At 42.8% G+C, this 23,265-nt stretch overlaps 1 protein-coding gene across 8 annotated transcripts in view; it reads left to right on the top strand.

Annotated features, from left to right (window-relative positions):
- Window positions 1–1,281: 1,281 nt before the first annotated feature.
- The window catches only part of PAN3 (poly(A) specific ribonuclease subunit PAN3), a 124,816-nt gene continuing 102,832 nt past the window's right edge, over window positions 1,282–23,265 (top strand). For all 8 annotated transcript variants that reach the window (XR_008685987.2, XM_088842700.1, XM_055426325.2 and 5 more), the window contains exons 1-3: window positions 1,282–1,869; window positions 20,598–20,719; window positions 21,441–21,507. Coding sequence is in view for 7 of the 8 variants with exons in the window: in XM_088842700.1 (XP_088698826.1) it covers window positions 1,425–1,869; window positions 20,598–20,719; window positions 21,441–21,507 (634 nt within the window). In the remaining variant the exon portion in view is untranslated. The remainder of the gene's footprint in view (window positions 1,870–20,597; window positions 20,720–21,440; window positions 21,508–23,265) is intronic.

Raw genomic sequence — 23,265 nt, forward strand, 5'->3', positions numbered from 1 at the left:
TATGGAATCTACTTCCCCACCCCCGCTCCTTCTGCAGCGTGGTACACTGGCTTCTCTTCGTTCTTCTGTGACCTCTTCTGTTTGCCACAAATACCGCCAACAAACGTCTCCCCTCTCTTCCAACTGCCTTTTGAGAAAATCGACTGCAGAGGAGAAAAACTAAAATACTACTTTCCCTTCATAGCAACTCTTTAAAAACTCTTGCAAACTATTTTTTTTTTTTAATACAGCGGAGCGTAACATTAGCGATGGGTGCGCGAAAAACCCTATCCTTTGAAAATGAATTTCGAATCAAGACTTGACTGACTGGAGAAAAGAACCCCGGGCGCAGGAAGAACTGCGTTCAGGGGCTGCCTCTGCAGCGCTGTCCCCAGGTGGCATCTTATTTTTTTCATAATATTTTACCGGAGGCTTTCAGTAATATAAATAGAGAAAACAGGTGCTGTACTCAGCTGGGGGTTTGCCTAAGTCAACCTCCTTTGCTTCCAGTGTGTTTTTTTTTTTTTGCATAAAAGGCCCGTGAGTCTTAGGCAATCATTTCTGTAGCTCTCCTCACCCTCAGCGGGAAGAAAAAAAAAAAAAAGAGGAGGCTGGGGGAAAAGTGAAGGTGCTCAAGTGCTACGAACGGACGGAGCTCCTCTCCCAGCAGAGCCAGGGCTTGGGCTCCGGCCTCAGGCGCGCTCCACCACCTAAGAAATGACCATCACGTTCCGTAAATTTCGTCGTTTCAAGTAAGAAATGACGCTCTGGCTTTACAAGGAAGAGGACAAACGAAACCGGGAAGGCCTGTCGCCTCGTGAGAACGCTCCCCCAGCCGGCTCGGCGTCGGAAAAGCGCCACAGACCGCCGACCGCCCGCCCGTCCAACCGACGCCCGGCCAGGATTCCCCCTCCCGCGCTGGTGCTCCCGCTACCCACAAGCCCCCGCGCCCCGGCGCGCAGGCGCAGCAGCGACGGCCGTCTCAGGAAGAGGAAAAGGGAATAAACAACTCGGAGGAACTAGAGCGCGAGAGAGCGAGTGGAGGCAGAATTTAAAAATAAACCGGCCCCTCCGTCCTCCCCTCCCGTTCGCTGCCGCCGCCGCGTCCCCTCCCCTCCCCCTACTCCCCGAGTCCGCGCCCTCGAAGTCCCTGTCAGAGGGCCCGCGCGCCCACCCCGTCGTCCCGCGCGCGGCCCCTTTAAGAAGAGAGAAGGCGAGAGTGAGTGAGAGAGACTCCCGACTCTCCCCCTCCCCGCCCCTCCCTCCTGCCCCCTCCTCCCTCCCCTGTCCCCTCCCCTCCCCCCTCCCCGGGCGGCTCCGGCTCCCGCAGCGGGACAGACCCGCCCGCCCGGGCTTTTCTCCGGCCCCCGGGCAGCGCCGTCCCTCCCTCCCCAGTCTATGGTGGCGGCGGCGGCGGCGGCGGAAGACGAGGCTGCGGCGTTGCCATGAACAGTGGCGGCGGCCTCCCGCCCCCCTCGGCCGCCGCCTCCTCCGCGTCCTCCTCGCTGGCGGCGGCCGCGGCGGTCGCGGCGGTGGCCCCGCCGGGGGTCGGGGGCGTCCCCGGCGGGGCGGCGGCGGCGGCGGCGGGGGTGAAGCTGAAGTACTGCCGCTACTACGCCAAGGATAAGACGTGCTTCTACGGGGAGGAGTGTCAGTTCCTGCATGAGGACCCGGCCGCCGGGGCCGCGCCGGGCCTCGGCCTCCATAGCAACAGCGTCCCCCTGGCTCTGGCGGGCGCGCCCGGGGCCGGCTTCCCGCCCGGAGCGGTCCCGGCCGGAGGAGCCGGGCCGCCCGCGGGGCCCAAGAAGCCGGACCTGGGGGGCCCCGGGCCCGGAGCCGGCGGAGGCGGAGGTGGCAGCAGTGCGGTCCTCGACGGGCCGCGGCTGGCAAGTGAGTGTGGCCCGCGGGCGGGGTCGGCGGGGGCAGGGGCGCCGGAGCCTGGCCCGCGGGGTGCCCCCTCTCCCTTCAGCTTTCGCCGCCCTCAGCGCTCCGAGAGGCCTAGGCCCGGGGCCTGGGGCCTCCTTCCGTTTTCCTGCCTCCCCTCTCCGCTGCTCTCGGCCCGCCCGGGCGGCGAGGGCCGGCCGGCTCCCGGGAGCGGGGGGCGGTGGACTTCTGGGGGCGCGGGGGTGCGGGTGGGGGCGGGGAGGACGGGGGATGGGCCGCGGCGTGCGGGAGATGGGGGTGTCGCTTCCGGGGGGTGTGGAAAGGGGCTGGCTTTGCCGGCACCTGTGAGTGTTGTGTGCGTGTGTGCGCGCGCGCCCCGGGCCGAGCGGCGGGGTCCCCCGGTGGGTGTGTGCCGTTCGGGGCGGGCTCTGCGGCTTCCAGGAGTGGGTTGGAAGAGCGGAAAAAGTTTTTTTTTTTTTCTTTTCTGTGTGTGTGTGTGTGTGTGTGTGTGTGTGTGCAAGGCTTCTGGGAGAGAGGTTTTCCAGGCAGGAAATGCTTTCTAAGGAATCGGGAGCGAACCGACAAGCAGCCGTCTCTCGCGTGCTTGGTCTGAGTCGGGATTTCACCCAAACTTGCATTTCCGCAGTTTTCTTGAAAGCTGGCGGGAGTCTGCTGGATGTCCGGAGGTGTATCGCTTGTCTTCTACTACTTTGTATCCAGCGAACCCTCAGCTCAGAGCCTCGGAAACGTGCCACGCCATGAGCCGCGCATACTGAGCGACTGAACTGAACTGAGCCCTCGAATTCGGCTCTCTTAGGGCAGCGGGCCTTTTTTCACTTTGTTCACTTGTCATTATCTGTTACCTTGTAACTTGTTTGTCGTTAGTGAGTGGAGTTTGCAGTTCTAATAACCAGCCTAAAAGTGTAATCTGGTTTACAAAAGGTTGCCCTTGAAAAGTAGAGGTGTGTCGAGTTTTCCCTTGTTTGTTTCTGAGTGTATTGAGCATTTCTAAACCAAGTGGGAAAATCCTACTTCCTTGGGAATTCTAAAATGTTAATAGATTTGAAACTCATTTGATAGGCTGCTTAACTTCGATGTCATAACTTTTTTTAAAAAAACTGTGAATGGTCTGAAGTATTTGGCCTGATGCTTTAGCAGTTATTTGCTCTGTGAGGATTATTGTCTTCCTAGAGATGGGTGTATGTGTTAGTGTGTGTTTTAAAGATTGTTTCTTTTGCTCTGATGGGTCTGACTTCAGTGCAGATGTATTTGGTGAGGGTGATATGCTAAGAAGAATAATTTGTACCTTAAAATGTTTTGTCAGAATGGTTATTTTATTGGTGGAATTTTATCACGTTGGAGCAACGACTTTGCATTTTCTAGGTAAGTTTGCTGGATGTATTGAGTTGTGGCTCAGATTAATTCGTTAATGTTTGATTAGTAAGCAGAGAAACTGAACAGTGGTTTTGTTAACTACAGGAAGAGGCATGTTAAAAAAATGGAGGTATTCAATTTAATATGTGATATTTCTAGGATTTTCTAATACACAGATGCGGTAGATTTGAGACATGAAAGTTAGGACAGGCTGTAAACAGGTGAGGTTGGAGATGGAGGAGAAATACTAGCAATGACTCAAAGGTGGGGACCGTTTCATATCTCAGGAACCAAACGTATTTGGGAGATAGGTTCTTGAGAGGACAGGCAGTCAGTGCTGGGAAGGCATTTTGAAGTCAACGTTTAGTCAATTAACAGTTACTTGCCTCAGTAGCTGAGTTCTGTAGTTGGATTCTGTGGGACTTGCTTTAACTCAACTGGGTGAAGCCCAAGGCTCCTCTTGTCTGCTGTAGGCTTTTTGGTAACTCACGGGTGGTCTAGGTTGTGACTCCTTTTTGGGAGAGATAAAATTGTCTCCTATCTGTGAGTGGCCAGTCAAGTTAGGTTGTTCAGGAATCAGGGAACAGGATTGTGTTGGTGATTTAATGCTTGTGTTGAATTTTTTACACTTTATTAATTTTTGATCTAGCTTCTATGTTTAGCTGTGTTATACTTTATTTTATGAGACACTTGATTTGGTAAGTGTATGAGGCAATTAAAAGGGAGGACACATTCTGAGAGGTGTTGTTATTAGGAGAAATTTAAATTTTGTTCGTTGTTGACTTGATCAGGTAGAGTCACTGACACAATTTTATATTGCTTTTACTTTTTTTCCTTTGCTCTTCTTTAGGTGTAAGAATGTAGACTATTTCTTGAGCTGGGATGTCAGACATATCTGCTCTGATAAGCCGGGTCCACCTGTAGAAGTACTTTGTTTGGGCTCCTTGGGTATCTTGGGGCTGTGTGTGTGTGTTTTAAAGTTTTTGTTGAAGTGTACACACCTACGGAACAGTATATAGACCATAAATGTTGGAATTTTCACAAGATGAAAACAGCTCGTAACAGTACTCAGATGAGGAAATAGAACTCAATCAGGACCTGCAGAAGTCCTGCTCTTCCTACCCTTTGCCAGTCACTCCTTTCCCAGAGGTAACCACGGACTTCACACACTACATTGTCGATTCATTTTCCTCTTTTTCATGCTTTTTTTTTGAGCTCTGTAAGAACATTGTGGGTCTCTTTTCTTTGAGCACATTTGTGAGATCAGGTATGTGGGAGCAACCTTTTAGTCTCATTCTTGCCTGGTGTTACACATTATATGAATGTACCTCATTTTATATTCTCATTTTGCTGTTAGTGGGCGATGGAACGTTTCCAATTTTTGTTTATTAAGAAGAGCACTGTTTTGAACATTCTTGAATATGTTCTTTGGTTCAAGTCTATGAATTTATGTTAGGAGTGGAATTTCAGACTTGTAATAGGACATGCATATGTTCGGCTCTAAGTAGATGACTTCAGAGAGTTTTCTGAAGAGATTGTATCACATTTACATTTCGTCTAGCAGAGTATGAGAGTTCACGTTGTTTCAAGTTGCTTCATGTTCTCCCCAGCACTTGATATTAGCCATCTTATAATTTTAGCCATTTTGGTGCCTAAAATTTATGATATAATTTAATGTTTTTAATTTGCATGTGTTGGATTGTGACTGAATTAGTTGGCAACATTTAAAAAAAAATCAGGTTTAACAGTAAACTACAGATTTCTGACTTTGAAGGGCAGCTCTTTTCTATATTAGAATAAGGTGTGTTGGCTGGGCAAGACTCCATTTTTGCCTTATTACTGACTAGGTAACTTATATGCCTGGCTCCTCTTGGCTTTTGAGTTTTTGACTCTTGCTTTAAGTACTTGAATTGTTTTGGTAGTGTTCTGATTGTGTGAAAACTTGAGAGGTAAATGTGAGAGGAAATTTTATCCTTACTTTGCAAGCACTGGAAAACTGAAGCAGAAAGGCTTTTTTTTTTTAGTATGCTTGGTTGCAGTGTACTTTCATTTGTTGCCTACTTTTCATCTGTACGGGAGTATTACACTTTCAGCTCTTTTGTTGACCTGGCAGTATGGTAGTGAACATATTCTGGCATTCAGGATTGTTGGGAAAATAGCAGTTTATTATTCTTTTTTAAAGTGTTAGACATTTCGTATTTCTTTTGGAATTCGAATCTTCTAAAGGTTCAGTGTGGTTTGATTTGGTGGTTTAATTGAGTTGCTGATTCTTGACCTTTTAATGATATGATTCTAATATTCTCAGCCAGCTAGACTTTTCATCTTCAAGATGCTCAGTTTTTAGCAGCTCAACTATTATATCAGTATTTGTATTTTATATATATTACTTTATTTGAAACCCAATAGATTTATTTTATCAAAATAGACTTATTTTCAGTCCTGCTAATTTAATTAGTAGTGAAGGCTCTGGCATAAGGCACATCTAAGATGGACCTGGCTCTCCTGTCTACTTTGTGATCTTGGGTTTTTAACTTAATTTTAAGCCTCTATTTTTCTTATTTTAAAACGTGGAGGTAGTAGTAGTACCTAGTTCAGAGTTGTAATCAGCATTATCTAGCACACAGTGAGGGGTCAGGGTTAGTTGCTGCTGTTAATTGAATATTAGTAATAAGTCTACAGCTAGCCTGTACATTTCTTTACCTCCCAGTTTTTGAGAGTATATTTTCAAGACCAGTAAAATAGCTATAGATAATTGAACTGTGGCTGTCTGCCCAGATGGCAGAAAGCAGGGGATAACTTGAAGTGCATACGTAAACTTTGGAGTGTATGGCAAGACTGTTTTTGTTTAAGCCAGAATTATACTTTTCACCCCACAAACCTGAATCAGCTCACAGAGGAGTGATTACTGGGAATTTGCCATTAGGAGAGCTGGTGTAGGTTAACACATTTTTATTCGACAATACACGAAGTAGATAACAAGAGACTTTATAATACCATCGCTTTCACTCCTTTAATATGGTGCTTGCAGAGTGGCAAGTTTTGATCAGGGTGATAGGAATACAACATTGAATGAAGCAAAAGTCTGTCCTGTGGAGGTTACAGGGAATGCAGGTATGTGTATAAGTTGAAATTAGATCTTAAGTTTTACGAGGAAAGCTTAGAGCTTTATAAGGAGTAGTCAGGGTTGTACTAATGTCTCAGTAAGAGTCAGTGAGTAAACACTTCTTTCCATGAAAGTGCGTTTGAAATGATTCTGTAAGAAGCTAAATGATGGCCAAAACATCTTTCTTTGTCCTTTTATAGGATTTTTCTCTTTTTAAATTAAGTGTCTGTTTTGAGATAATTGTAGAGTCACATACAGTTGTAAGAAATAATACAGAAAGAGCCTGCTGTCCCATCCCCTTTTCCCCAGCGGCAGCACGTTGTAGAACTGTAGTGCAGTGTTACAGCCACACTGATTGGCACAATCCACTTAACCTTTTTCAGGATTTTCTGAGTCTTAATTGTGCGTGTGTGTACACATGTGTATAGTTCTGTGGAGTTTTACTGTGTGTATGTTTTTACACCTGCCAGCACAGTCAGGACATGGAGCAGCTCTGTCACCCTCAAGAGGCTTTTTTGTCACCTTCCTTCAAATCCCTGGCAACCACTAATTTGCCCTCCATTTCTATAATTTTGTCATTTCAGGAATGTTCTATAGGGAATTCCCTGGTTGCCCAGTGGTTAGGAGTCCGTGCTTCCACTGCCACATCTTTTTGTTGTTGTTTGCTCTTCTGTAGGCATATCTACTTTGTGTACAAAGGTATGAATGTTTATGGTATCTAGAAATATTTTAGAAATTTATTTATTTTAAGGTTGAATTTATTTAGTTTTTAATAAACTTTTTTGGTAAAAATTTTTGCTGGAACAGCAGTGTATAAAGTTAAACTGATCTCATTGCCCAGGGTTAATCATTATTATTAGTTTTGTGTGTAACCTTAACTACTCCTAAGGGCCCTATCTCCACATGCACTTACATTGGGGGTTAAGGTTTCAGTATGAGAATTTAGGGGCAGACAGTTAAGTACATAGCATGGGCATACATATATACACTCAAGTTTTGTAGCAGTATTTCTTACATTTGTTTTTCCATATTAACTATATTCTGTTTTTATAAAGTAGTTTATGAGCTGAAGCTATACAAAGGAATGTGGTAAAATTCTTGTTTTATGCACTGTTGTCATATGTGATCAGTGTGTGCTCAATTGCTTAGTCATGTCTGACTCTTCATGACCCGTGGACTGTAGCCTGCCAGGGTCGTCTGTCCCTGGGATTTCCCAGGCAAGAATGCTGGAGTGGATTGCCATTTCCTCCTCCAGGGGATCTTCTTGACCCAGGGATCGAATGCCTGTCTCCTACATTGTCAGGAGGATTCTTAACCACTGAGCCTTGTGGGAAGCTTGTTGTCATATAGTTGTCAGCAAATTCATGCATACAGTATTTGCTCCTCCTTTCATTGTATAGGAATTACTGTTGGACTGGGGGTCCTGAAAATTAGGTTGTTTTTTTTTTAGTACTCTGTCTTAAAGTAACTTTGATCTTAGGCTAGTAATTTAGTCCATGTGGAAATATATTTCTTTGTAGAATATGCGAATGGGGTATGGAGTACATGATGTTTAAAATTCCTTCAGGTATAAAGTGTTTGTGTTTTTCTAAATGTTTATGCTCTAGGAAACAAATTATTTTACGATCAATTTTTAGAATTCATCCTCTTTCCTTCCCAGTAGCTTTAAAAATCTTTGACCTCTCAGCAGCTTCAGCTTAGGGCAGGACATGTTCTTTTATCTTGGCTGAGTTAATTGGCCTGTGGATAATGGCCCTCTTCTGGTAAAACTTCTTCCTTTTTTGATGTCCTTTGGTATCTTTTTCTTTAAAAAATTAAAGATATTGTACCCGTTTTTCTAAAACTAGCTTATAATTGTATTTTTAATATTAAAAATTGCAGCTTTTTAAATCTAGGAACAATATCTTGCTTTGGAAATTAAAAATGTGCTTCATGAATGGGGAAGCCTGGTGGGCTTTAGCCCATGGGGTCACGAAGAGTCACAGGCACAGGTTAAAAGTTTAAGTATAAATAGCACAAGAGGATACACAGTGAAAAATAGTCTCCCTTCTTCCTTAGTTCCCTGATCCCTCTCCAAAAGACAGTCATTCTTTTCTATTTATTATGTATCTTTTCAGAGATGTTCTTTGTATGATCACTCATGTTTGTATTTCCCTATCTCTGGTACATACTGCTCACACATGGAAGCCTAGTGCACTTTGAATTTTTTCACCAAACTGATTATCTTCTAGTTTGTTTCATGTCTACACATAGAAATATACCTTATTCTATAGTGACTGTGTAATAATTCCCTTGTGTGATTGTACTGTTCTTTTCAGTGGCTATTTAGATTGTTTATGGTCTTTTACAAGTGATGGTACTAAGCTGTTACATCTTAATGTGCTATGTATACTTATACATAAATTAACACAAAGTATAACATATGCATATTTAAGGGACATACAGAGTCTTCAGTAAGCTGGTTCAAACTTGTTACATTAAAAAAAATATGTAGGCAAATATAGTACAATCTCGCTTCCATGTGGAATCTTAAAAAAAACAAAAACCAAAAAACAACCCAAAGGCATAGATAACAATGAAGAAAAGATTGGTGGTTGCCAGAGGCAGGGGGGTAGGGGAAGGTAGTCAAGAGATACAAACTTCCAGGTCTTTTATTCTCATAAAACTCTGGAAAGTAGATATTAACCATTTCTGATTTACAGAGGAGGAAACTAAGATTAAATAAACTTTCAAGGATGAGTAATTGGCAGCTGGCTGCAACAGACCTCATGGGCAGCTGCGTTTGCTTAATCTGTGTTCCTTCCATGGTGCGGTAGGGCAAAGGATGGTGTGACTGTGTGCTGAGTGGATGGAGGAGCCCCTGTTTACTGGGCCTGCATCCACTGTGCTGTCATCTAGTGTCTCTGAGTCACACTGCCCCATCAGAAAAATGGAGGCAGTAATACCATTTGCATGGGGTGTTTTATAGAAGTTGGATGTGAAAATCTGTTGTATTGTTTATCACCTTTTAAGAAGGACTTACTTGTATATGAGTGTTTATGTAAATGTGCTAATAGAGTAGGGAATGCCAGAAAAATATCAGGAATAGTTCCTAATCTTAGTTTACAGAATAATTAAATGTTTTAGTGGTTGAAGACAGCAATGAAGGATCAAAGGATTTCTTTTTTTAGGTCACATGAGTGATATAAACAGTATCTTAAAAGGTGGAGTTTTTAACAGCTTGGAATAATAGGGGAATGCATTCTAGAGATGAGGAAGGAGGAAAATAACATTTATGATTACCTTTGAGGTGGGGTGCTAGGCACTCTGCTTCACTTGAGGGCCTTTCACAGCCCTGTGAGGGAGATGTGATTGCTTTTCTTTATGATGAAGAAATGAATTTTGGTGGGTTTTGCTTAAGGTCATTCAGCTGCTGATACTGCTGCTGCTAAGTCACTTCAGTCGTGTGCGACTCTGTGCGACCCCATAGACGGCAGCCCACCAGGCTCCCCCGTCCTTGGGATTCTCCAGGCAAGAACGCTGGAGTGGGTTGCCATTTCCTTCTCCAATGTGTGAAAGTGAAAACTGAAAGGGAAGTCGCTCAGTCATGTCTGACTCTTCGTGACCCCATAGACTGCAGCCTACCAGGCTCCTCCATCCATGGGATTTTCTAGGCAAGAGTACTGGAGTGGCTTGCCATTGCCTTCTCTGAAGGTCATTCAGCTAGTGAGCGGTAAAACTTGGATTAAAACACAGTGACTAACTTCAGGTATTTTGTTTTTTCCATTGTACCTGGATCTTGAGGATTCTAGGGCTTGGGCTGTGTGTGTGCTGGAATTGATGGTACTCCTTGTTGTGGACTGTGTGTGCCAAGTCACTACAGTTGTCTCTGACTGTTTGCAGTCCTGTGGGCTGTAGCCCACCAGGCTCCTCTGTCCATGGCAAGATTACTGGAGTGGGTTGCCTTGCCCTCCTCCAGGGGATTTTCCCAATTCAGGGGTCGAACCCATGTCTCTTACATCTCCTGCATTGCAAGTGGATTCTTTACCACTAGTGCCACCTGGGAAGCCCAGCTGTGGACTATAGACCTTCAAAATATAGTGAGTTTATTGGTTTAACTGGAGGAGAGAGTTCAGTAGTGTTAAAATTATTTTAAGACCTTTTTATAGTAGAATGTATACTTTTATGTTATAATCTTTGATATTTTGGAAATATCTGTGTTTTTTCCCTGATGGATACACGGTTGTCTTAAATCCATTTATTGAATAATCCCAGTTTTCTCCATGGGTTTTAAAAAGGAGGTTTATCAAAATATAATTTACCTACTGTAAAATTCACCCATTGTAACTGTACAATTCATTTTTTCTTTTAAGATACTTTTCATTTTTTAAAAGATACTTTTCATATTTTTCTGTAACATATCATTAAAGTTTGCCAGGTAGATGGTATGAGTCTCATTTTACAAGTCATGGTGTAATCTCCACTTTATAAGCATTTTGCCCAAGACATTGTGGCTAGTAAGTGGCAGAACTGAAATTCAGACCCAGAACTTTTAGGAAATACTATAATGATAGGTTGAGAACAGAATGTTGAGGGCTTTTTAATGGGATAAGGATTACCAGCACCTGTCTGTGATGTCCTTGTAGGCAGAAGAGAACCACTCAGTATTTTCAGCTGGGCTCTTTTTTTTTGTGTTTAAAACTTGTTCTGTGGAAGGCCACACTTGTTCTGTGGGCTCCAAAATCACTGCAGATGGTGACTGCAACCATGAAATTCAAAGACACTTGCTCCTTGGAAGGAAAGTTATGACCAACCTAGACAGCATATTAAAAAGCAGAGACATTACTTTTCCAACAAAGGTCCATCTAGCAAAGGCTATGGTTTTTCCAGTAGTCATGTATGGACATGAGAGTTGGACTGTTAAGAAAGCTGAGCACCAAAGAATTGATGCTTTTGAACTGTGTTGTTGGAGAAGACTCTGGAGAGTCTCTTGGACTGCAAGGAGATCTGACCAGTCCATCCTAAAGGAACTCAGTCCTGGATATTCATTGGAAGGACTGATGTTGAAACTGAAACTCCAATCCTTTGGCCACCTGATGCGAAGGGCTGGCTCATTTGAAAAGACCCTGATGCTGGGAAAGATTGAGGACGGGAGGAGAAGGAGATGACAGAGGATGAGATGGTTGGATGGCATCACCAACTCAGTGGACATGAGTTTGAGTAAACTCTGGGAGTTGGCGATGGACAGGGAGGCCTGGGTGCTGCAGTCCGTGGGGTTGCAAAGAGTCGGACATGACTGAGCGACTGAACTGACTGACTGACTGATGTTGGTCATAGCTTTTCTTCCAAGGACCAAGTGTCTTTTAATTTCATGGCTGCAGTCACCATCTGCAGTGATTTTGGAGCCCCTCAAAATAAAGTCTGACACTGTTTCCATTGTTTCCCCATCTATTTGCCATGAAGTGATGGGACCAGATGCCATGATCTTAGTTTTCTTAATGTTGAGTTTTAAGACAACTTTTTCACTCTCCTCTTTCACTTTCATCAATAGGCTCTTTAGTTCTTTGCTTTCTGCCATAAGGCTGGTGTCATCTGCCTATCTGAGGTTATTGATATTTCTCCCGGCAATCTTGATTCCAGCTTGTGCTTTATCCAGCCCGGCATTTTGCATGATGTACTCTGCATATCTTTTTGTTTTTTTTTTGGGGGGGGTGTTAGTTCTAAAAGGTTCAACTTCGGCTTCTTCAGCGTTACTGGTTGGGGCATAGGCCTGGATTACTGTAATATTGAATGGTTTGCCTTGGAAACGAACAGAAATCATTCTGTCGTTTTTAAGATTGCATCCAAGTACTGCATTTTGGACTCTTTTGTTGACCATGATGGCTACTCCATTTCTTCTAAGGGATTCCTGCCCACAGTAGTAGATATAATGGTCATCTGAGTTAAATTCACCCATTCAAGTCCATTTTAGTTCACTGATTCCTAGAATGTCTATGTTCACTCTTGCCATCTCCTGTTTGACCACTTCCAATTTGCCTTGATTCATGGACCTAACATTCCAGGTTCCTATGCAATATTGGTCTTTACAGCACCGGACCTTGCTTCTGTCACCGGTCACATCCACAGCTGGGTATTGGTTTTGCTTTTGCTCCATCCCTTTATTCCTTCTAGAGTTATTTCTCCACTGATCTCCAGTAGCATACTGGGCACCTACCGACCTGGGGAATTCCTCATTCAGTAGCCTATCATTTTGCGCGTTGATACTGTTCATGGGGTTCTCAAGGCAAGTATACTGAAGTGGTTTGCCATTCCCTTCTCCAGTGGACCACATTCGGCTGTGGTCCATGTGATCAGATCGACTAGTTTCCTGTGATTATGATTTCAGTGTGTCTGCCCTCTGATGCCCCCTCGCAATACCTACCCTCTTATTTGGGTTTCTCTTACCTTGGGCGTGGGATATCTCTTCACAGCTGCTCCAAGAAAGCGCAGCCGCTGCACCTTACCTTGGATGAGGGGTATCTCCTCAAGACCGCCCCTCCTGACCTTGAACGTGCAGTAGCTTCTCTCAACCCTCCTGCGCCCGTGCTGCCACCGCCTATTGGACGTGGGGCAGCTCCTCTCGGCCGCCGGCCCTGGCCCTCTAAAAAAGATGTCCTTTTCATTATAGGGGACTGGAATGCAAAAGTAGGAAGTCAAGAAACACCTGGAGTAACAGGCAAATTTGGCCTTGGAGCACGGAATGAAGCAGGGCAAAGGCTAATATAGTTTTGTCAAGAGAACGCACTGGTCATAGCAAACACCCTCTTCCAACAACACAAGAGAAGACTCTACACATGGACATCACCAGATCGTCAACACCGAAATCAAATTGATTATATTCTTTGCAACCAAAGATGGAGAAGCTGTATACAGTTAGCAAAAACAAGACCAGGAGTTGACTGTGGCTCAGATCATGAGCTCCTTATTGCCAAATTCAGACTTAAATTGAAGAAAGTAGGGAAAACCACTAGACCATTCAGATATGACCTAAATCAAATCCCTTATGATCATACAGTGGAAGTGAGAAATAGATTTAAGGGACTAGATCTGATAGATAGAGTGCCTGATGAACTCTGGATGGAGGTTCATGACATTGTACAGGAGACAGGGACCAAGACCATCCCCATGGAAAAGAAATGCAAAAAAGCAAAATGTCTGTCTGAGGAGGCCTTCCAAATAGCTGTGAAAAGAAGAGAAGCGAAAAGCAAAGGAGAAAAGGAAAGATATAAGCATCTGAATGCAGAATTCCAAAGAATAGCAAGGAGAGATAAGAACGCCTTCCTCAGCGACCAGTGCAAAGAAATAGAGGAAAACAACAGAATAGGAAAAACAAGAGATCTCTTCAAGAAAACTAGAGATATCAAGGGAACATTTCATGCAAAGATGGGCTCGATAAAGGACAGAAATGGTGTGGACCTAACAGAAGATATTAAGAAGAGGTGGCAAGAATACACAGAAGAACTGTAGAAAAAAGATCTTCATGACCAAGATAGTCACGATAACGTGATCACTGACCTAGAGCCAGACATCTTGGAATGTGAAGTCAGGTGGGCCTTAGAAAGCATCACTACGAACAAAGCTAGTGGAGGTGATGGAATTCCAGTTGAGCTATTTCAAATCTTGAAAGATGATGCTGTGAAAGTGCTGCACTCAATATGCCAGCAAATTTGGAAAACTCAGCAGTGGCCACAGGACTGGAAAAGGTCGGTCTTCATTCCAATCCCAAAGAAAGGCAATGCCAAAGAATGCTCAAACTACTGCACAATTGCACTCATCTCACATGCTAGTAAAGTCATGCTCCAAATTCTCCAAGCCAGGCTTCAGCAATATGTGAACCGTGAACTCCCAGATGTTCAGGCAGGTTTTAGAAAAGGCAGAGGCACCAGAGATCAAATTGCCAACATCCGCTGGATCATGGAGAAAGCAAGAGAGTTCCAGAAAAACATCTATTTCTGCTTCATTGACTATGCCAAAGCCTTTGACTGTGTGGATCTCAATAAACTGTGGAACATTCTGAAAGAGATGGGAATCCCAGACCACCTGACCTGCCTCTTGAGAAACCTGTATGCAGGTCAGGAAGCAACAGTCAGAACTGGATATGGAACAACAGACTGGTTCCAAATAGGAAAAGGAGTGCGTCAAGGCTGTATATTGTCACCTTGCTTATTTAACTTATATGCAGAGTACATCATGAGGAACGCTGGGCTGGAAGAAGCACAAGCTGGAATCAAGATTGCTGGGAGAAATATCAATAACCTCAGATATGCAGATGACACTACCCTTATGGCAGAAAGTGAAGAGGAACTCAAAAGCCTCTTGATGAAAGTGAAAGAGGAGAGTGAAAAGGTTGGCTTGAAGCTCATCATTCAGAAAACAAAGATCATGGCATCTGGTCCCATCACTTCATGGGAAATAGATGGAAAAACAGTGGAAACAGTGTCAGACTTTATTTTTTTGGGCTCCAAAATCACTGCAGATGCTGATTGCAGCCATGAAATTAAAAGACGCTTACTCCTTGGAAGGAAAGTTATGACCAACCTTGATAGTATATTAAAAAGCAGAGACATTACTTTGCCAACCAAGGTCCGTCTAGTCAAGGCTATGGTTTTTCCCGTGGTCATGTATGGATGTGAGAGTTGGACTGTGAAGAAAGCTGATGGCCAAAGAATTGATGCTTTTGAACTGTGGTGCTGGAGAAGACTCTCGAGAGTCCCTTGGACTGCAAGGAGATCCCACCAGCCCATTCTAAAGGAGATCAATCCTGGGTGTTCATTGGAGGGACTGATGCTAAAGCTGAAACTGCAATACTTTGGCCACCTCATGCGAGGAGTTGACTCACTGGAAAAGACTCTGATGCTGGGAAAGGTTGGGGGCGGGAGGAGAAGGGGATGATAGAGAATGAGATGGCTGGATGGCATCACCGACTCTGTGGACATGAGTTTGAGTGAACTCCGGGAGTTGGTGATGGACAGGGAGGCCTGGTGTGCTGTGATTCATGGGGTCGCGGAGAGTCGGACACGACTGAGCGACTGAACTGAACTGAACTGACTGACTCTGCATATAAGTTAAATAAGCAGGGTGACAATACACAGTCTTGACATACTCCTTCTGTTGTTCCATGTCCAGTTCTAACTGTTGCTTCTTTACCTGCCTACAGATTTCTCAGGAGGCAGGTAAGGTGGTCTGGTATTCCCATCTTTATAAGAATTTTCCACAGCCTGGTCCCCTTACAGAACAAAGGATTGAGTTGCATACCAAAGGAGATACCAAAGGAGAGCTGCATACCAGCCCCTCCCCGCCCAGAGGCAGAGAGACAGGCTTGCAACAGCTAGAGCCAGAAGGCAAGGGGCTGCTACAATCTCGGCCCCAGAGACAGCATCTTCCACCAACAGTGAGCAGGCTCCCAGCTGCTAACCATGGCCTCCTGAGATCCTGGGTGGATAACATCTGCCAGAAGGGTTGCAGCCTGAGAGAAGCTCTCCAGAGGAGACATACGGCACACCTGAGACAGTGCTCTTGCGGCACACCCAGGACACTGAGTGGTTGGGACCCGGGAGTTGATTAAGATGCATGGCCCACCTGGGACAGTGCGCTTCCCAAGCACCTGGTCACCTGAGCTGCTCAGTCCTGGGAATGGCACAAAATGCACGCCCAACCCATAGACACTGAGCCAGAAATGTGAGCGACTCCTGTGGAGGTGCGGGTCAGCAGTGGCCTGCCACAGGGGCTCTGGGTGCAGCAGACCTGGGTATGCCATAAGCCCTTTGCAGGAGGTCGCCATTATTCCCACCATAGAACCACCAGAACTTACACAGGACTGAGGAAACAGACTACCAGGACCCATGAGAAAGGAGCAGTGACCCCACAAGGGACTGACTCAGACTTGCCCATGAGTGTCCACGAGTCTCTGGTGGAGGCGTGGGTCGGCAGTGGCCTGCTGCAGGTTCGGGGGCACTGAGGGCAGCAGTGCATGCATGGGATATTTTGAAGGAGGTCCCCATTATCTTCATTACCTCCACCATAGTTTGACCTCAGGTCAAGCAACAGGGAGGGAACACAACCCTGCCTATCAACAGAAAATTGGATTAAAGATTTACTGAACATGTCCCCGCCCATCAGAAGGAGACCCAGTTTCCCCCTCAGTCAGTTTCTCCCTTCAGGAAGCTTCCATAAGCCTCTTAGCCTTCTCCATCAGAGGGCAGACAGAATGAAAACCACAGTCACAGAAAACTGACCAATCTGATCACATGGACCACAGCCTTGTCTAGCTCAATGAAACTATGAGCCATACTGTGTAGGGCCTCCCAAGACGGAAAGGTCATGGCGGAGAGTTCTGATAAAACACAGTCCACTGAAAAAGGGAATGGCAAAGTATTCTTGCCTTGAGAACCCCATGAACAGTATGAAAAGGCAAAAAGGTGTGACACTGAAAGATGAACTCCCCAGGTCGGTAGGTGCCCAATATACTACTGGAGGAGAGTGCAGAAATAGCTCCAGAAAGAATGAAGGGATGGAGCCAAAGCAAAAACAATAGCCAGTTGTGGATGTGACAGGTGAGGGAAGTAAAGTCTGATGTTGTAAAGAACAATATTGTGTAGGAACCTGGAATGTTAGGTCCTTGAGTCAAGGCAAATTGGAAGTGGTCACACAGGAGATGGCAAGTGGGAACGTCGACATTTTAGGAATCAGTGAACTAAAATGGACTGGAATGGGTGAATTTAACTCAGATTATATCTACTACTGTGGGCAAGAATCTCTTAGAAGAAATGGAGTAGCCATCATAGTCAGTAAGAGTTCAAAATGCAGTACTTGGATGCGGTCTCAAAAACAACAGGATGATCTCTGTTCGTTTCCAAGGCAAACCATTCAGTATCACAGTAATCCAACTCTATGCCCCAACCAGTAGAGCTGAAGAAGTTGAAGTTGAACAGTTCTACGAAGACCTACAAGACCTTCTAGAACTAACACCCAAAAAAGATATCCTTTTCATTATAGGGGACTGGAATGCAAAAGTAGGAAGTCAAGAAACACCTGGAGTAACAGGCAAATTTGGCCTTGGAGCATGAAATGAAGCAGGGCAAAGGCTAACAGAGTTTTGCTAAGAGAACGCATTGCTCATAGTAAACACCCTCTTCCAACAACACAAGAAAAGACTCTACACACGGACATCACCAGATGGTCAATACTGAAATCAGCTTGATTGTATTCTTTGCAGCCAAAGATGGAGAAGCTCTATACAGTCTGCAAAAACAAGACCAGGAGCTGACTGTGGCTCAGATCATGAATTCCTTATTGCCAAATTCAGACTTAAATTGAAGAAAGTAGGGAAAACAACTAGACCATTCAGGTATGACTTAAATCCCTTATGATTATATAGTGGAAGTGAGAAATAGATTCAGGAGATTAGATCTGATAGAGTAACTGAAGAACTATATAGGGAGGTTCGTGACACTGTACAGGAGACAGGGATCAAGACCATCCCCAAGAAAAAGAAATGCAAAAAGGCAAAATGGTTGTCTGATGAGGCCTTACAAGTAGCTGAGAAAAGAAGCTAAAGGCAAAGGAGAAAAGGAAAGATATAAGCATCTGAATGCAGAGTTCCAAAGACTAGCAAGGAGAGATAAGGAAGCCTTCCACAGTGATCAATGCAAAGAAATAGAGGAAAACAATAGAATGGGAAAGACTAAAGATCTCTTCAAGAATATTAGAGATACCAAGGGAACGTTTCCTGTAAAGGTGGGCTCAGTAAAGGACAGAAATGGTAAGGACCTAACAGAAGCAGAAGATATTAAGAAGAGGTGGCAAGAATACACAGAAGAACTGTACAAAAAAGATCATGACCCAGATAACCACGGTGGTGTGATCACTCACCTAGAGCCAGACATCCTGGAATGTGGAGTCAAGTGGGCCTTAGGAAGCATCACTATGAACAAAGGTAGTGGAGGTGATGGAATTCCAGTTGAGCTATTTCAAATCCTAAAAGATGATGCTGTGAAAGTGCTGCCCTCAATATGCCAGCAAATTTGGAAAATTCAGCAGTGGCCACAGGACTGGAAAAGATCTGTTTTCATTCCAATTCCAAAGAAAGGCAATGCCAAAGAATGTTCAGACTACTGCACGATTGCACTCATCTCATACGCTAGCAGAGAAATGCTCAAAATGCTCCAAGCCAGGCTTCAATGGTATGTGAACTGTGAACTTCCAGATATTCAAGCTGATTTTAGAAGAGGCAGAGGAACCAGAGATCAAATTGCCAACATCAGCTGGATCATTGAAAAAACAAGAGTTCCAGAAAAACATTTACTTTATTGACTATGCCAAAGCCTTTGACTGTGTGGATCACAACAAACTGTGAAAAGTTTTCTATGTTACATGTAGTTTATACTGTAATCTTACAATAAAGTAAGCTTTGAGAAGATAAAACACTATTAAGAGAATCATAAGGAAGAGAAAATACATTTTCAGTTCTGTACTGTACTGATGGACATAGGAAGTTTGATTGTTTACAAGATGAGTTATTTTCTGTCTGTACCTTCATCACTGCTGTCTTAATAGGATACAAAATCTGTAGGTATCATGTGTTTTACTAACCCTGGACATCAAAATGAAAAGATAACGTGAAAAAGGAATTCATAGTTATTTACAGGTGTGAAGCGGCAGTGATGGGATTGCTTTCCAGTGGCTTAGTGTCAGGGATATGATTGTTTCATAGTAGCCTAGCCTGTGCACTAATTAACGAGTTGTTGTAAAATTTGTTTAGCACTTCAAATTTTGTATAGTCATGTTCACTATATTATTAGAAAGGTTACATTTAAAGAAAAACAACCTCTGATGATAGTTTGATGTGTCACCTATAATAACTTCTCTTATTAGGAGAGAGGAATACTGTGAGTGAGTGAGTGAAGTCGCTTAGTCGTGTCCAGCTCTTTGCGACCCCGTGGACTGTAGGCCACCAGGCTCCTCCATTCATGGGATTCTCCAGGCGAGAATACTGGAGTGGGTTGCCATTTCCTTCTCCAGGGAATCTTCCCAACCCAGGGATCAAACCCAGGTCTCCCGCGTTGCAGGCAGACACTTTAACTTCTGAGCCACCAGGGAAGCCCGAGGAATACTGTATGATACTGTAATTCTTTGAAAGTAAAGTTATAAAAGTGAGAAAACAAAACATTGTTAATTTTATATTAAGTATCATTTACTTTATGTAAGGACAGACTAATATCTATATCTGCATATATTCTGTGCATTCATGACATGTCTTTTTTTCATTGTCTTTTATATCTTTAGTCTGTGTGGTTCGCCTGCAGATTTTCCAAATTGTCATAAATCTGCCAACATTTTTCCTATATATTTATCGAATAAAAGTCTGTGTATTCTCTGATGAATCAGTTGGTAAAGAATCCACCTGCAATGCAGGAGACTCCAGTTCAATTCCTGGGTTGGGAAGATCCCCTGGAGAAGGGAACAGCTATCCACTCCAGTATTCTGGCCTAGAGAATTGCATGTACTGTATAGTCAATGGGGTTGCAAAGAGTTGGACACAACTGAGTGACTTTCACTTTCATAATTGGGCCCAGACAGTTCAAACCAGTGTGGTTCAGTGGTCAACAGTACTTACCAAGAAATAGGATCTAAAATGTATTGTTCATCACTTTGTTGATATGTGATGGCTTATTTTAGTAGTTACAGTGATTCCATATTATTCCACCTTAGAATTGACAGACAGCTTGTCTGTTGTCCTCAGCTCTGTCGCATTGCAACCACTGTTGAGTTGGATTCCTGAATAAGTTAACATGAAACTGCTGGTCTGTTTCATAAGATGTGTTATGAGAAACAGTCCTGGGAAACTTGTGCTGTTAAGTATATGAAGATTCACAGAAGAAATTGCAATAGTTTCTGTTCTTCTGTTCTTGCAAGTTAAAGAAAGAAAACTTAATGAGAAAAATAGAAATAAATGCAAGTGTGGTTTGTTTCTTCATGTTGTGCTTAGTGGCTCTCAGGTAACAATATAAAAATAACTATCTTTGTGGAAAAAGTTATTCAACTTGAGCATTGTTTAACAGATTTTTAGGGTTGAGCCAGTTTTGTTTGATTCAAGTTATGAACAAGTAAATAAAAACAAATGTGAAAGAGATTTGAGACTTTATTATAAGTTCCCAAAACTTACTTGGGAACAGAGAAACTACATCAACCTTTTGTGTTTTTAAATAATTTAAATACTTGAATTTTCCTTCTCTTTCAGTTCCTGGAATGGATGGAGGTGCTTTAACTGATACGAGTCTCACAGATTCCTATTTTAGCACCAGCTTTATTGGAGTCAATGGATTTGGAAGCCCTGTGGAGACGAAGTATCCTGTGATGCAGGTATTGTTGGTGTGAATTCTCATGGCCCTGGACACAGAGGTGTGTTTTGGGGATGGAGACCTCTAGAGTCTTCCTTTGTCCTCACATTTAGCGCGTGGGATGTGGACTTTTAGGAGGTGATGAGGTCAGAGGGATACAGGTAAGCCACCTCCTGTAGGTTGGAAGTCAGGTGAACTTTCAAGGGTGGAGTTGAAGTGTGTAGAGAATGGTTAGAAAGAGGCTAGTTTCCCTCCTCTGTGTGTTGTGATTATGGGATGAAGTCCTTTCAGGATTGCTAGACCATAGAGACTGTGGAGTGTGTTAAGGAAGGGTGGGACATGTTCAGAGAACAGAGACGAGCCTTATTTCATAGCATCAGGTGTATGAAGGATAATACGTATTGAGAGAGAGTAATTGACTCTGTCATTCACATCCCCCAGATGGATACTTATGAAGAAGGAAACTGAGTAGTTATGTGTCTTGCTCAGGCTAGTAAGTTATGGAAGTGCAGTTCAAAATGGTTCTGTTACTTTGGTTTTAAACACCTGGCTAGTGAGTAAAATAAGTTTCTGCCTAGGTGATTGTAATCCGTGCAGCAGCGTTATGGGAAGGCGAGAGTGTCACTGATGTGAACAGTGGGTTGGAGGGGTAGACGCAAAGAGGGTCAGTCTAAACCTGACCGGTTGAATATTCTTAATTCTGCATTCTTCAGTGATATTATGTATGTATTTCTAATTTTCAGAGAATGACTAATAGTAGCAGCTCCCCAAGCCTTCTAAATGACAGTGCCAAGCCATACGCAGGCCACGGTAAGACTTGATCCCTTTTTCTCTTATAGGTATGTGTATTTCTGACTCTAAAAACATGTCCACTGTAGAGATTTTGAAAATTGTAGATATAAGGAAGAAAATAGAAATGATCTATTATCTTCACACTCAGAGGTAACTGTTAAATTTGGATATATATATATATATAAACACATAAAATGGACTCAAGTATATACATAATAATACTTAAGATCACATTAAATATACTTTTAAATTATAGCATGAATTTTTCTCAATCATTGTAAATTGAATCCTATTGTTTATTTTCATAATTTACTTTACTTCTGTTTTTTAAAAGATTACACTCCAGTATTGGACTATGTGTATGAATCTGTGTTCATGTTTTGAGTTATTTCTTTTGGAAACATTGTTAGACATGAAATTACTGTTTTAAGGTTATGGACATTTTTAAGACTTTTGATACAGAATTTCTTTTTTGTATCCTAATTCAAAAATAAATGTTTCTTCTGTATCCTATTTTAAAAATAAATGTTCAGAAATGGTTTTTTAAAAAGCATGTTACAATTGGTATTGGTGCAAGCAGTTATTTATAATAAGAAGAATTTGCATGTTGATTGTTTCTTGAGATAGACATTTTATGTATGTGTATCAAGCCTCTCACAACTTGGAAATTTCAGCTTTCTTTCACTGTAGGAAAAAGGAGCAACCTTTTAATGTTGAATTATTAGAAACAGATGTGTAGCATTATAGTATTTTTGGTGTTTCCATAGAGTTTATATGCTGACTTGTTCCTTTATACTATGAAAGGTAGCATAAAAGGCTAATAATACCTATTTTTAAGAGTTTGAATGTATAATTACATAAAAATATAGTGTCTTAATATTTTATTAACTTCTTTCTCTTTGCATTATTAATTATATTAAATTACTGTTAATTCTAATGAAGGACTAAACCATGAGAATCCAGACATAAGAAGTCAGAGAAATATAGCAGCAGTTTTATGTACTGCATTATAAAGAGATTTAAGTCTCCTTTAAATGAGAAAATTTACTGTATTTTTTTAGGATTTCACAGATAGTTTAATGAGAAACATAAAGATTAACTAAAGCTCAGAAATGAAGATAAAAATGTTTGGGTGCATATCATACATTCCTTTTCAGAAACTCATTTTGATTTGTTAAGTGAGAAACAATTTAGAGATACACTTTTGTTTGTAACTTCTAGCCACAGAATAATGGAACTCTGAACCTTTAAAATCTTTGAATTTCATGGTAGTATTTTGAAACATTTAATAGCCCCATCTTTAAAACTTAATTTGCCTTATCTTTTTAGTATGACTGTCAGAAATGTGGTGATATACTTAACTGTATGGAATACTCTGCAGGTTAGATGGTTTTAAGGCCTTGCCTGAATGTTAAAATCCAAGCCCTATCTCTCAGTTATGTTTGACTATTTGACTACCTTCCCCTCACCCCTCCCCCTTTTATATTTCTTATGACTTGGTCTCCAGAACACAGACTACAGGTAGACTTCCTTCATAAACACATTTCTAATAACATGGTTATGATTACTTTTTTTTTTTCTATTTCATTTTTCTTTTGGTTCTGAGCAAATAGATACATCCTGATCTGTATAGTTGCTGAATAAATGTGCACTGAATATTGGCTGAATGAAGTATCCTCCAGTTTGTGTTTCCTTCCCTCAGAAAATATTTGAACATTCTCTGTGTGTGAGCATTGAGTTTGATATTGTGGAATATGATTTTTTTTTATTATTTAT

The sequence above is a fragment of the Moschus berezovskii genome, chromosome 13 (genome assembly GCF_049115385.1).
Source record: "Moschus berezovskii isolate FMDL1 chromosome 13, NW_MosBer_1.0, whole genome shotgun sequence".
Classification (NCBI taxonomy): domain Eukaryota; kingdom Metazoa; phylum Chordata; class Mammalia; order Artiodactyla; family Moschidae; genus Moschus; species Moschus berezovskii.